This window comes from Bos grunniens, chromosome 10, assembly GCF_055505025.1.
Source record: "Bos grunniens cultivar Pamir isolate PY7600 chromosome 10, Bosgru_T2T1.0, whole genome shotgun sequence".
In the NCBI taxonomy this organism is placed as follows: Eukaryota; Metazoa; Chordata; class Mammalia; order Artiodactyla; family Bovidae; genus Bos; species Bos grunniens.
In genome coordinates this window covers 17,972,687-17,985,963 of record NC_141174.1, presented here as the reverse complement: position 1 = coordinate 17,985,963, position 13,277 = coordinate 17,972,687, and the positions used below count along the sequence as shown (strand labels likewise).

General features: G+C 39.5%; 1 protein-coding gene across 1 annotated transcript in view; it reads left to right on the top strand.

Moving 5' to 3' along the window:
* BBOF1 (basal body orientation factor 1) overlaps window positions 1-13,277 on the top strand; it is a 43,231-nt gene that overhangs the window by 28,638 nt on the left and 1,316 nt on the right. The window contains exons 9-10 of the mRNA XM_086319781.1: window positions 1,065-1,166; window positions 13,085-13,159. Of these exons, the coding sequence (XP_086175907.1) occupies window positions 1,065-1,166; window positions 13,085-13,159 (177 nt within the window). The remainder of the gene's footprint in view (window positions 1-1,064; window positions 1,167-13,084; window positions 13,160-13,277) is intronic.

Genomic DNA, 13,277 nt, shown 5'->3' with positions numbered 1-13,277 from the left:
GCAGAAACTGGACTCTTCCTATTCTGCCTTCTGAGCAATTAATCACCTTAACCCTAGTGTTCTATTGCATCTACCAGGAAAGCAGAAATTGTAGTTAAAATATTACAGTATCTGCTGAAGAGGCAGATTGGGAAGGACAAAGTATATGGTGATCACAAGGCAAAATCTAAACTAACCCAACTGACATATATGCAAATGTTTTTTACATTCTACATCTATACTGTATCTATATGTTAGCCAATTTTGTAAATAGCAAGTAGACTATAAATCCTTTAGAAAAGTTATGGTATAGATAAATACCTGCCTGGAAAGCTTAGCTATACCCTTATTTGGAGGTAAGAAGTAAACTAGATAAGTTACATGTTATTTTATATATTTACCTCTCATCACTCTATTTTCATAGCAAAATATCTAATACTAAAGACATGCTAAAAGGAATTTATCTGTAATTGCACCAAACAACTATTTTTTCTTACTTCTTTTGTCTTTGTGGATACATAATTATCTGGATACATAATTTTGCCTCACAACTTTCTATTCTGTTTATTTGCTTAACCTTTGGGCACAGATTTTTTTCATGTTGTTACAGTTTTTATTTCATTTTAATTACTATGTAAAACTTCAAATTGGCTAGCATGCTAAGTCACTTCAGTCGTGTCCGACTCTGTGTGACCCCACAGGTGGCAGCCCACCAGGCTCCCCCATCTCTGGGATTCTCCAGGCAAGAATACTGGAGTGGGTTGCCATTTCCTTCTCCAATGCATGAAAGTGAAAAGTGAAAGTGAAGTCGCTCAGTTGTGTCCGACTGTTCGAGACCCCATGGACTGCAGCCTACCAGGCTCCTCTGTCCATGGGAGTTTCCAGGCAGGAGTACTGGAGTGGGGTGCCATCGCCTCCTCTGAGACATAGTTTGCTTTGTAGTCATTACATTTGGAAACATCGTAATATTCAGTTTATGATTTGGAAATGTTCTTTTTTCATGTTTACATATTTTATATATTTTTTAAAAAGAGATGCTTCCTTTGATCATACTTTTTTCCATTTTTTTCTTTGAAATTCTTTAGGACAGATATTCAAGGAAATGTGGATATTGGAGATTTGACCTGGGAGCAGAAGGAGAAAGTCTTGAGACTGCTCTTTGCAAAAATGAATGGCTTTGTTCCTAGGTAACTCCCTATTTCAGTAGTGAAATACTAGTTTTCTATCAAACCTAGAAACCATATAGAAACAGTGAATATATTCTTATTTAGAATTAAGAGAATGGGAAACAAGCAGAAAATAAAACAAGGTCATATTGCATAGCTACTGCAATTCCCAGAGATAAAGAATGGGAGATGTATAAGTGAGCACCAAAATGAAAGAGGAATTAGAATTAAAGGGGAGAGAAAAACTGATTAATCTTAGGTGTTTAAGCTAATGCTTCCTAAGAAGGTATAACATTGCTCAGCTGAATGAGTGGTAACTAAAGAGAAGCATAGCAATTGTTAAGATTCTATTGGTCTGCAAAGATAAGTAAATGATTACAAAGCTGAATAGTAACCATGGGACTCTTTAATATTAAAAAAAAAAAAAAAGACCTAGAGAGGAAAACAAAACCACAGTTACTCCAAATAATTATTTTTAATGATTAGTTTTACTCTTTCTTCACCATGTTTTATCAGTGACTGTAACCCTGGTAATTAACTATAAAGTCGCTAAAATAAATCAACCACTTATCAACTGATTGTTAAATGCTTGGCACCATGGTACTGTAGGGATTCAAAAGAATTAAAGGACATTGCCTTTGATTTCAAGAGCTTACAGTTTGATTTCCCAAACAAAACCAAGCGTAACAAGGAAAATTAGGTGGCACAATAAAGTGTAATTGGAGTGCAGGCAATTTGTCAGTGGGCTGGAGTAGTCAGGGAAGACTGAGAGGGCAAATTTGTGGGTGCCTTATAGGATAGTGGTAAAGAGTGAGGAGGGTAGAGAGAGTGAGGAGGGTACATCAGGCTAGGAATTTGTAGACACCATGAGAAAAAGCCCAGAGGGAAGACTGGGTGGAGGGTATTTCAGTTCAGTAGCTCAGTCTGATTCTTTGTGATCCCATGGACTGCAGCATGCCAGGCCTCCCTGTCCATCACCAACTCCCAGAGTTTGCTCAAACTCATGTCCATTGAGTTGGTGATGCCATCCAACCATCTCATCCTCTGTCATCCCCTTCTTCTCCTGCTTTCAATCTTTTCCAGCATCAGGGTCTTTTCCAATGAGTCAGTTGTTCACATCATGTGGCCAAAGTATTGGAGCTTCAGCTTCAGCATCAGTCCTTCCAATGAATATTCAGGGCTGACTTCCTTTAGGATGGACTGGTTGGATCCCCTTGCAGTCCAAGGGACTCTCAAGAGTCTTCTCCAACACCACAGTTCAAAAGCATCAATTCTTCAGTGCTCAGCTTTCTTTATGATCTAACTGTCACCTCCATACATGACTACTGGAAAAACCATAGCCTTGACTATACGGACCTTTGTCTGGAGGGTATTTAGGCAACACTAAGGAGAAATTTCCTGGCTTGAGGAAATTTGGTGATGATAAAGAGTAATTCAGTTCAGTCACTCAGTCATGTCCAACTATTTGCAATCCCATGGACCACAGCATGCCAGGCCTTCCTGTCCATCACCAATTCCTGGAGCTTGCTCAAACTCATGTCCATTGAGTCGGTGATGCCATGCAACCATCTCATCCACTGTCATCCCCTTCTCCTCCTGCCTTCAATCTTTCTCAGCATCAAGGTCTTTTCAAATTAGTCCACTCTTTGCATCAGGTGGCAAAAGTATTGGAGTTTCAGCTTCAACATCAGTCCTTCCAGTGAACACCCAGGACTGATCTCCTTTAGGATGGACTGGTTGGATCTCCTTGCAGTCCAAGGGACTCTCAAGAGTCTTCTCCAGCATCACAGTTCAAAAGCATCAATTCTTTGGCACTCAGCTTTCTTTATAGTCCAACTCTCACATCCATACATGACTACTGGAAAAACCCTAGCCTTGACTAGATGGACCTTTGTTGGCAAAGTAATGTCTCTGCTTTTTAATATGCTGTCTAGGTTGGTCATAACTTTCCTTCCAAGGAGTAAGCGTCTTAATTTCATGACTGCAGTCACCATCTGCAGTGATTTTGGAGCCCAGAAAAATAAAGTCTGACACTATTTCCACTGTTTCCCCATCCATTTGCCATGCAGTGATGGGATGGGATGCCATGATCTTAGTTTTCTGAATGTTGAGCTTTAAGCCAACTTTTTCACTGTCCTCTTTCACTTTCATCAAGAGGCTTTTTAGTTCCTCTTCACTTAAGTTAAATAAGCAGGGTGACAATATACAGCCTTGACGTACTCCTTTTCCTATTTGGAACCAGTCTGTTGTTCCATGTCCAGTCCTAACTGTTGCTTCCTGACCTGCATACAGATTTCTCAAGAGGCAGGTCAGGTGGTCTGGTATTCCCATCTCTTTCAGAATTTTCCACAGTTTGTTGTGATCCACACAGTCAAAGGCTTTGGCATAGTCAATAAAGCAGACATAGATGTTTTTCTGAAACTCTCTTGCTTTTTCGATGATCCAGTGAATGCTGGCAATTTGATCTCTGGTTCCTCTGCCTTTTCTAAAACCAGCTTGAACATCTAGAAGTTCATGGTTCATGTATTGCTGAAGCCTGGCTTGGAGAATTTTGAGCATTACTTTACTAGCATGTGAGATGAGTGCAATTGTGCAGTAGTTTGAGCATTCTTTGTCATTGCCTTTCTTTGGGATTGGAATGAAAACTGACCTTTTCCAGTCCTGTGGCCACTGCTGAGTTTTCCAAATTTGCTGGCATATTGAGTGCAGCACTTTCACAGCATCATCCTTCAGGATTTGAAATAGCTCAACTGGAATTCCATCACCTCCACTAGCTTTGTTCGTAGTGATGCTTCCTAAGGCCCACTTGACTTCACATTCCAGGATGTCTGGCTCTAGGTAAGTGATCACGCCATCGTGATTATCTGGGTCATGAAGATCTTTTTTGTACAGTTCTTCTGTGTTTTCTTGCCACCTCTTCTTAATATCTTCTGCTTCTGTTAGGTCCATACCATTTCTGTCCTTATTGAGCCCATCTTTGGATGAAATGTTCCCTTGGTATCTCTAATTTTCTTGAAGGTCGCTAGTCTTTCCCATCCTATTGTTTTCCTGTTTCTTTGCACTGATCACTGAGGAAGGCTTTCTTATCTCTCCTTGCTATTTGGAACTCTGCATTCAAATGGGTATATCTTTCCTTTTCTCCTTTGGAGCTTTTCACTTCTCTTCTTTTCACAGCTATTTGTAAAAGTAATTAGTAATTAGAAATAAAGTTTAATCTATGGGTTGAATTATGATGAACCTTAAAAACCATGCAGAAAATTCTGAACTTTGTAATATAGATTCTGGAGTAATGCAGCATAGTTTTCTTGTCTGCCTTGGAGGAATACAAAGAACAATAGGCCATACTCTTAGATGCTCCTACTGGAAGGGTTTACATCATTGTTCTCAGAGCTGACCTTAACCTAACACAGTGACATGTATGGCAGATTGAAGGACATACATAGAACTGGGATGGGCAGAAGCTGCTGCACAGCTCTGGGCATGTGTGGTGAGGGATTTAAGCAAGAGTGGAGGCAGCTGGAATAAAGAAAAGAAACAGACACACTACGGAAGGAGAAGCAGATCGTGGTGATTAAGAATATAAGGAATATAGAGAAAAAAAAATGTTTAAGATTTTTAGCTTAAGAGGGCTTCCTTGGTGTCTCAGCCAGAAAGATCCCACATGTCTTGGCGCAACTAAGCCCGTGCACCACAACTAGCCTGTGCTCTAGAGCCTGGGAACTGCAACTGCTGAGTCCACGTGCCCCAACTACCAAAGCTGCTGTGCCCTAGAGCCCGTGCTCCACAGTAAGAGAAGCCACTGCAATGAGAGGCCTGCCTACTGCAACTAGAGAGTAACCTCCACTTGCCACAACTAGAGAAAGCCCACACAGCACACCGACGAAGACCAACACAGCCTAAATTAAAAAATGAATTAAAAAAAGATTTTTTGCTTAAGAAATGAAGGTGGTGAGAGGAGGAGCTAAGATGGCAGAGGAGTAGGACAGGGAGAACACTTTCTCCCCCACAAATTCATCAAAAGAACATTTAAACGCCGAGTAAATTCCACAAAACAACTTCTGAAAGCCGGCAGAGGACATCAGGCACCCAGAAAAGCAACCCAAGTCTTCGAAAGGAGGTAGGGAAAAATATAAAAGACAAAAAAAGGGACAAAAGAGGGAGGGACGGAGTTCCGTCCCGGGAAGGGAGTCTTAAAAAGAGAGAAGTTTCCAAACACCAGGAAACCTTCTCACTGCCGAATCTGCGCCGAGCCTTGGAAGCACATAGGGCAACATAACAGGGAGGAAAAATAAATAATTAAAACCCGCACATTGCGAGCCCTACGGTAACTTCCCCAGCGGAGAAGCAGCGCAGACGCCTGCATACGCCATTAGCAAGCGGGGGCTGGGCAGGGAGGCGCTGCGCGGGCTGCATCGCAAGAATCTGGCCTGAATACCCCGAGCACTATCTGAGCGAAATAATTTGGGCTAGCAAACCAGACTGTGGGATATCTACCACGCGAAAAGCCAGCCCTAACCTATGACACCGCCAGGCCCGCGCACGGAATAAAGGACTGAACAGAGATAGCCGGCGGCAGACCATCCCCCTCCGGTGATAGGCAGCCAGAGCCAGAAGGGGACAATCACAGCCCCAGAGAGACATTATCTATAAAACTGTAAGCAGGCTTCTTTGCTAACTAAAACTTCTTGGAGGTCTGGACGGTCAACATCTGCCTGAGAAGATGTGCCGGTACACAACTAGATAACCGAGCAGCGGGGAGGCGATAAGTCACAGCAATCGCGTGCGCAAAACACCTTATCACCTGAGCTGCTCGGATCTGGGAAGGGCACAAAACGCAGGCCCAACTGAGAGTCTGCGCCTCTGAGGACTACCCGAGTGCCTGAACCTGAGCGGCTTGGACCTGGGAAGTACAGGCAGCCCAGGGCGGGCCGCGGATGGTTCGCGGCGGAGCAACCTAGAGCCTGAGCAGCGTGGGCAGAGAGGCTACACGCGCCATGAACTGGGGGCAGACCCAGTGTGACTGAGGCACTGCGAGCACACGCCAGTGTTATTTGTTTGCAGCATCCCTCCCTACCTCCCCTCAGTGCGACTGAACAAGCAAAACAAGTTTCAGGGCAAGACATACCAAGCAAATTCTCCAGCAGCAAGGAACACAGCCCTGAGCTCCAAGATACAGGCAGCCCAAAGTCACCCGAAAACCATAGACATCCCATAACTCATTACCGGACATTTCATTGCACTCCAGAGAGAAGAAATACAGCTCCACTCACCAGAACACCAACACAAGCTTCCCTAACCAAGAAACCTTGACAAGCCACCTGTACAAACCCACACAGAGCGAGGAAACACCACAATAAAGAGAACTCCACAAACTGCCAGAATACAGAAAGGATACCCCAAACTCAGCAATTTAAACAAGATGAAGAGACAGAGGAATACCCAGCAGATAAAGGAACAGGATAAAAGCCCACCAAACCAAACTAAAGAGGAAGAGATAGGGAATCTACCTGATAAAGAATTCCGAATAATGATAGTGAAATTGATCCAAAATCTTGAAATCAAAATGGAATCACAGATAAATAGCTTGGAGACTAAGATCGAGAAGATGCAAGAAAGTTTAACAAGGACCTAGAAGAAATAAAAGAGAGTCAATATAAAATGAATAATGCAATAAATGACATTAAAAACACTCTGGAGGCAACAAATAGTAGAATAACAGAGGCAGAAGATAGGATTAGTGAATTAGAAGATAGAATGGTAGAAATAAATGAATCAGAGAGGATAAAAGAAAAACGAATTAAAAGAAATGAGGACAATCTCAGAGACCTCCAGGACAATATTAAACGCTACAACATTCGAATCATAGGGGTCTCAGAAGAAGAAGACAAAAAGAAAGACCATGAGAAAATACCTGAGGAGATAATAGTTGCAAACTTCCCTAAAATGGGGAAGGAAATAATCACCCAAGTCCAAGAAACCCAGAGAGTCCCAAACAGGATAAACCCAAGGCAAAACACCCCAAGACACATATTAATCAAATTAACAAAGATCAAACACAAAGAACAAATATTAAAAGCAGCAAGGGAATAACAACAAATAACACACAAGGGAATTCCCATTAGGATAACAGCTGATCTTTCAATAGAAACTCTTCAAGCCAGGAGGGAATGGCAAGACATACTTAAAGTGATGAAAGAAAATAACCTACAGCCCAGATTATTGTACCCAGCAAGGATCTCATTCAAATATGAAGGAGAAATCAAAAGCTTCTCAGACAAGCAAAAGTTGAGAGAATTCAGCACCACCAAACCAGCTCTCCAACAAATACTAAAGGATATTCTCTAGACAGGAAACACAAAAACAGTGTATAAACTCGAACCCAAAACAATAAAGTAAATGGCAACGGGATCATACTTATCAGTAATTACCTTAAATGTAAATGGGTTGAATGCCCCAACCAAAAGACAAAGACTGGCTGAATGGATACAAAAACAAGACCCCTACATATGTTGTCTACAAGAGACCCACCTCAAAACAGGGGACACATACAGACTGAAAGTGAAGGGCTGGAAAAAGATTTTCCATGCAAATAGGGACCAAAAGAAAGCAGGAGTAGCAATACTTATATCAGATAAAATAGACTTTAAAACAAAGGCTGTGAAAAGAGATAAAGATGGTCACTACCTAATGATCAAAGGATCAATCCAAGAAGAAGATATAACAATTATAAATATATATGCACCCAACACGGGAGCGCTGCAATATGTAAGACAAATGCTAACAAGTATGAAAGGAGAAATTAACAATAACACAATAATAGTGGGAGACTTTAATACCCCACTTACACCTATGGATAGATCAACTAAACAGAAAATTAACAAGGAAACACAAACGTTAAACGATACAATAGACCAGTTAGACCTAATTGATATCTATAGGACATTTCATCCCAAAACAATGAATTACACCTTTTTCTCAAGCACACATGGAACCTTCTCCAGGATAGATCACATCCTGTGCCATAAATCTAGCCTTGGTAAATTCAAAAAAATAGAAATCATTCCAAGCATCTTTTCTGACCACAATGCAGTAAGATTAGATCTCAATTACAGGAGAAAAACTATTAAAAATTCCAACATATGGAGGCTGAACAACACCCTGCTGAATAACCAACAAATCACAGAAGAAATCAAAAAAGAAATCAAGATTTGCATAGAAACTAATGAAAATGAAAACACAACAACTCAAAACCTGTGGGACACTTTAAAAGCAGTCCTAAGGGGAAAGTTCATAGCAATACAGGCATACCTAAAGAAACAAGAAAAAAGTCAAATAAATAACCTAACCCTATACCTAAAGCAACTAGAAAAGGAAGAAATGAAGAACCCCAGGGTTAGTAGAAGGAAAGAAATCTTAAAAATTAGGGCAGAAATAAATGCAAAAGAAACAAAAGAGACCATAGCAAAAATCAACAAAGCCAAAAGCTGGTTCTTTGAAAGGATAAATAAAATTGACAAACCATTAGCCAGACTCATCAAGAAACAAAGGGAGAAAAATCAAATCAATAAAATTAGAAATGAAAATGGAGAGATCACAACAGACAACACAGAAATACAAAGGATCATAAGAGACTACTATCAACAATTATATGCCAATAAAATGGACAACGTGGAAGAAATGGACAAATTCTTAGAAAAGTACAACTTTCCAAAGCTGGACCAGGAAGAAATAGAAAATCTTAACAGACCCATCACAAGCATGGAAATTGAAACTGTAATCAAAAATCTTCCAGCAAACAAAAGCTCAGGTCCAGATGGCTTCACAGCTGAATTCTACCAAAAATTTAGAGAAGAGCTAACACCTATCCTGCTCAAACTCTTCCAGAAAATTGCAGAGGAAGGTAAACTTCCAAACTCATTCTATGAGGCCACCATCACCCTAATACCAAAACCTGACAAAGATGCCACAAAAAAAGAAAACTACAGGCCAATATCACTGATGAACATAGATGCAAAAATCCTTAACAAAATTCTAGCAACCAGAATCCAACAACACATTAAAAAGATCATACACCATGACCAAGTGGGCTTTATCCCAGGGATGCAAGGATTCTTCAATATCCGCAAATCAATCAATGTTATACACCACATTAACAAATTGAAAAACAAAAACCATATGATTATCTCAATAGATGCAGAGAAAGCCTTTGACAAAATTCAACATCCATTTATGATAAGAACTCTCCAGAAAGCAGGAATAGAAGGAACATACCTCAACATAATAAAAGCTATATATGACAAACCCACAGCAAACATTATCCTCAATGGTGAAAAACTGAAAGCATTTCCTCTAAAGTCAGGAACAAGACAAGGGTGCCCACTTTCACCACTACTATTCAACATAGTTTTGGAAGTTTTGGCCACAGCAATCAGAGCAGAAAAAGAAATAAAAGGAATCCAAATTGGAAAAGAAGTAAAACTCTCACTGTTTGCAGATGACATGATCCTCTACATAGAAAACCCTAAAGACTCCACCAGAAAATTACTAGAACTAATCAATGATTATAGTAAAGTTGCAGGATATAAAATCAACACACAAAAATCCCTTGCATTCCTATACACTAATAATGAGAAAACAGAAAGAAAAATTAAGGAAACAATTCCATTCACCATTGCAACAGAAAGAATAAAATACTTAGGAATATATCTACCTAAAGAAACTAAAGACCTATACATAGAAAACTATAAAACACTGGTGAAAGAAATCAAAGAAGACACTAAGAGATGGAGAAATATACCATGTTCATGGATTGGAAGAATCAATATAGTGAAAATGAGTATACTACCCAAAGCAATTTATAGATTCAATGCAATCCCTATCAAGCTACCAATGGTATTCTTCACAGAGCTAAAACAAATAATTTCACAATTTGTATGGAAATACAAAAAACCTCGAATAGCCAAAGCTATCTTGAGAAAGAAGAATGCAACTGGTGGAATCAACCTACCTGACTTCAGGCTCTATTACAAAGCCACAGTTATCAAGACAGTATGGTACTGGCACAAAGACAGAAATATTGATCAATGGAACAAAAGAGAAAGCCCAGAGATAAATCCACGCACATATGGACACCTTATCTTTGACAAAGGAGGCAAGAATATACAATGGATTAAAGACAATCTCTTTAACAAGTGGTGCTGGGAAAACTGGTCAACCACTTGTAAAAGAATGAAACTAGAACACTTTCTAACACCTTACACAAAAATAAACTCAAAATGGATTAAAGATCTAAACATAAGACCAGAAACTATAAAACTCCTAGAGGAGAACATAGGCAAAACACTCTCCGACATACATCACAGCAGGATCCTCTATGACCCACCTCCCAGAATATTGGAAATAAAAGCAAAAATAAACAAATGGGACCTAATTAAACTTAAAAGCTTCTGCACAACAAAGGAAACTATTAGCAAGGTGAAAAGGCAGCCTTCAGAATGGGAGAAAATAATAGCAAATGAAGCAACGGACAAACAACTAATCTCAAAAATATACAAGCAACTCCTACAGCTCAACTCCAGAAAAATAAATGACCCAATCAAAAAATGGGTCAAAGAACTAAATAGACATTTCTCCAAAGAAGACATACAGATGGCTAACAAACACATGAAAAGATGCTCAACATCACTCATTATCAGAGAAATGCAAATCAAAACCACTATGAGGTACCATTTCACGCCAGTTAGAATGGCTGCGATCCAAAAGTCTACAAGCAATAAATGCTGGAGAGGGTGTGGAGAAAAGGGAACTCTCTTACACTGTTGGTGGGAATGCAAACTAGTACAGCCACTATGGAGAACAGTGTGGAGATTCCTTAAAAAACTGGAAATAGAACTGCCTTATGATCCAGCAATCCCACTGCTGGGCATACACACTGAGGAAACCAGAAGGGAAAGAGACACGTGTACCCCAATGTTCATCGCAGCACTGTTTATAATAGCCAGGACATGGAAGCAACCTAGATGCCCATCAGCAGATGAATGGATAAGAAAGCTGTGGTACATATACACAATGGAGTATTACTCAGCCATTAAAAAGAATACATTTGAATCAGTTCTAATGAGATGGATGAAACTGGAACCTATTATACAGAGTGAAGTAAGCCAGAAAGAAAAACACCAATACAGTATACTAACGCATATATAGAATTTAGAAAGATGGTAACAATAACCCTGTGTACGAGACAGCAAAAGAGATACTGATATATAGATCAGTCTTATGGACTCTGTGGGAGAGGGAGAGGGTGGGGAGATTTGGGAGAATAGCATTGAAATATGTATAATATCATGTATGAAACGAGTCGCCAGTCCAGGTTCGATGCACGGTACTGGATGCTTGGGGCTGGTGCACTGGGACGACCCAGAGGGAGGGTAGCGGGGGGAGGAGGGAGCAGGGTTCAGGATGGGGAACACAGGTATACCTGTGGCGGATTCATTTCGATATTTGGCAAAACTAATACAATATTGTAAAATTTAAAAATACAATTAAAAAAAAAACAAAAACCTAGTAGGGCTATGGAAATGTGAATCTTTTTGCCATTTATTGCCAAAATAATACAGATAATATTTTGTTTTTGTTGTAATAAAGCAACATAAACAGACAAAAAAAAAAAAAAGAAATGAAGGTGGTATGAAAGGCAAATGAAAAATATGGAAAACCATACTTTCCATATGAAAAATATAGAAACATTTCCATAAACATTTATGGAGCTATTTAAATTTTTATTTAATCCATCAATTCATTTACCATAATATATATTGAATGCCATATATATTGGAGAAGGAAATGGCAACCCACTCCAGTATTAATGCCTGGGAAATCCCACAAGAGTTTGGCAGCTATGGTCCATGGGGTCGAAAAAGAATCGAACACGACTGAGCGACTAAACGACAATTTATTGAGGATATAGTGTTAAGCAAATAAAGACATATGCTTGATTTCAGGGAGTTTATGATCTACGTGGGAAGAAAAATATTGTTCATGTCATCACACAAAGAAAAACACCACTCTGACATAGGTTCAAAGGAGTGGTATTTAGTGGTAAGAGAGCTTAGATTAGGGGAGTCTGACCTAATTGAGATCAGAAAAAGTCTCTGAGGAAGTAAAAACTTGAGCTGATCTCTAAAGGGAAACAGGAACAAAAGGGAGGTAGAAAAAGCATTCTAGACAGAAGAAATACAAGTAGTATTTTCAGTGATGAACTGGAAATCAACATCATCCTAATTTGAAAGTGGGCTCCACAGAGTTACAAACAGTTTTAGTAGATTGCTTTGCAAGCAAATAAAGACACCCCCCACTCCTAAAACTTGTCTTAAATTAGATGCATATGAAAGCAGCATAACCCCATTCAAAATCTGGCCGTATTAAATAGTCCAAAAATAAAGCAGATTCATTCAGGGAGAAACAGAATACTCAGAGAATCAATAGATAGAATGTGAGCCATCTCAGAAGGTGAGAGGGCCTATTTTCCTGTTCTTAAACTAGATTTCCCAAAGTATTAGGAAAAATTTTCATACTGGGTCTATCTCCATTGGGTAACTTTCTTGTGTTTTGAGATTCTTTTTGTGGGAAGGGAATTTTTTGGGCTTGCTTTTGGTCAGTACTCTGGTTCAACCTTGCCCATCACAATTATTATCTGTTGTATGAATATCATGATTATCTTCATAAGTATTTCCATTTCTTAAAGTCAGTGTCTCAACTTTAGGAGAATGTAAGTTTTAATTAACTTGCCTAATATACTTGCCTCTGTGTGTGTATAATAGCATTTTTGAAAATTAGAAACCCATCCAATTGAAACATTTTCCTTTAGCAGTTTTAAAAGTGTAGTTGAAATACATGGCATGTGACGACGCTGCCTCATTGTTAACATATCCCCACTACAGGAAATACAGCCAGAGCTCTAGACCTCCAGTTCCAGACTATGTTGTTCCCGACGATGAAACAACAAAGGAGTCTGGGTAAGCTCTCTTGATAGTCAATGAATGTGAGCCTGATCGCAGTGGTGGTTGTGGAGATCTTATACATACAAGAATTGAGTGAGAATAACATAAGTCTATTTTTTTGAACCAAGTTCCA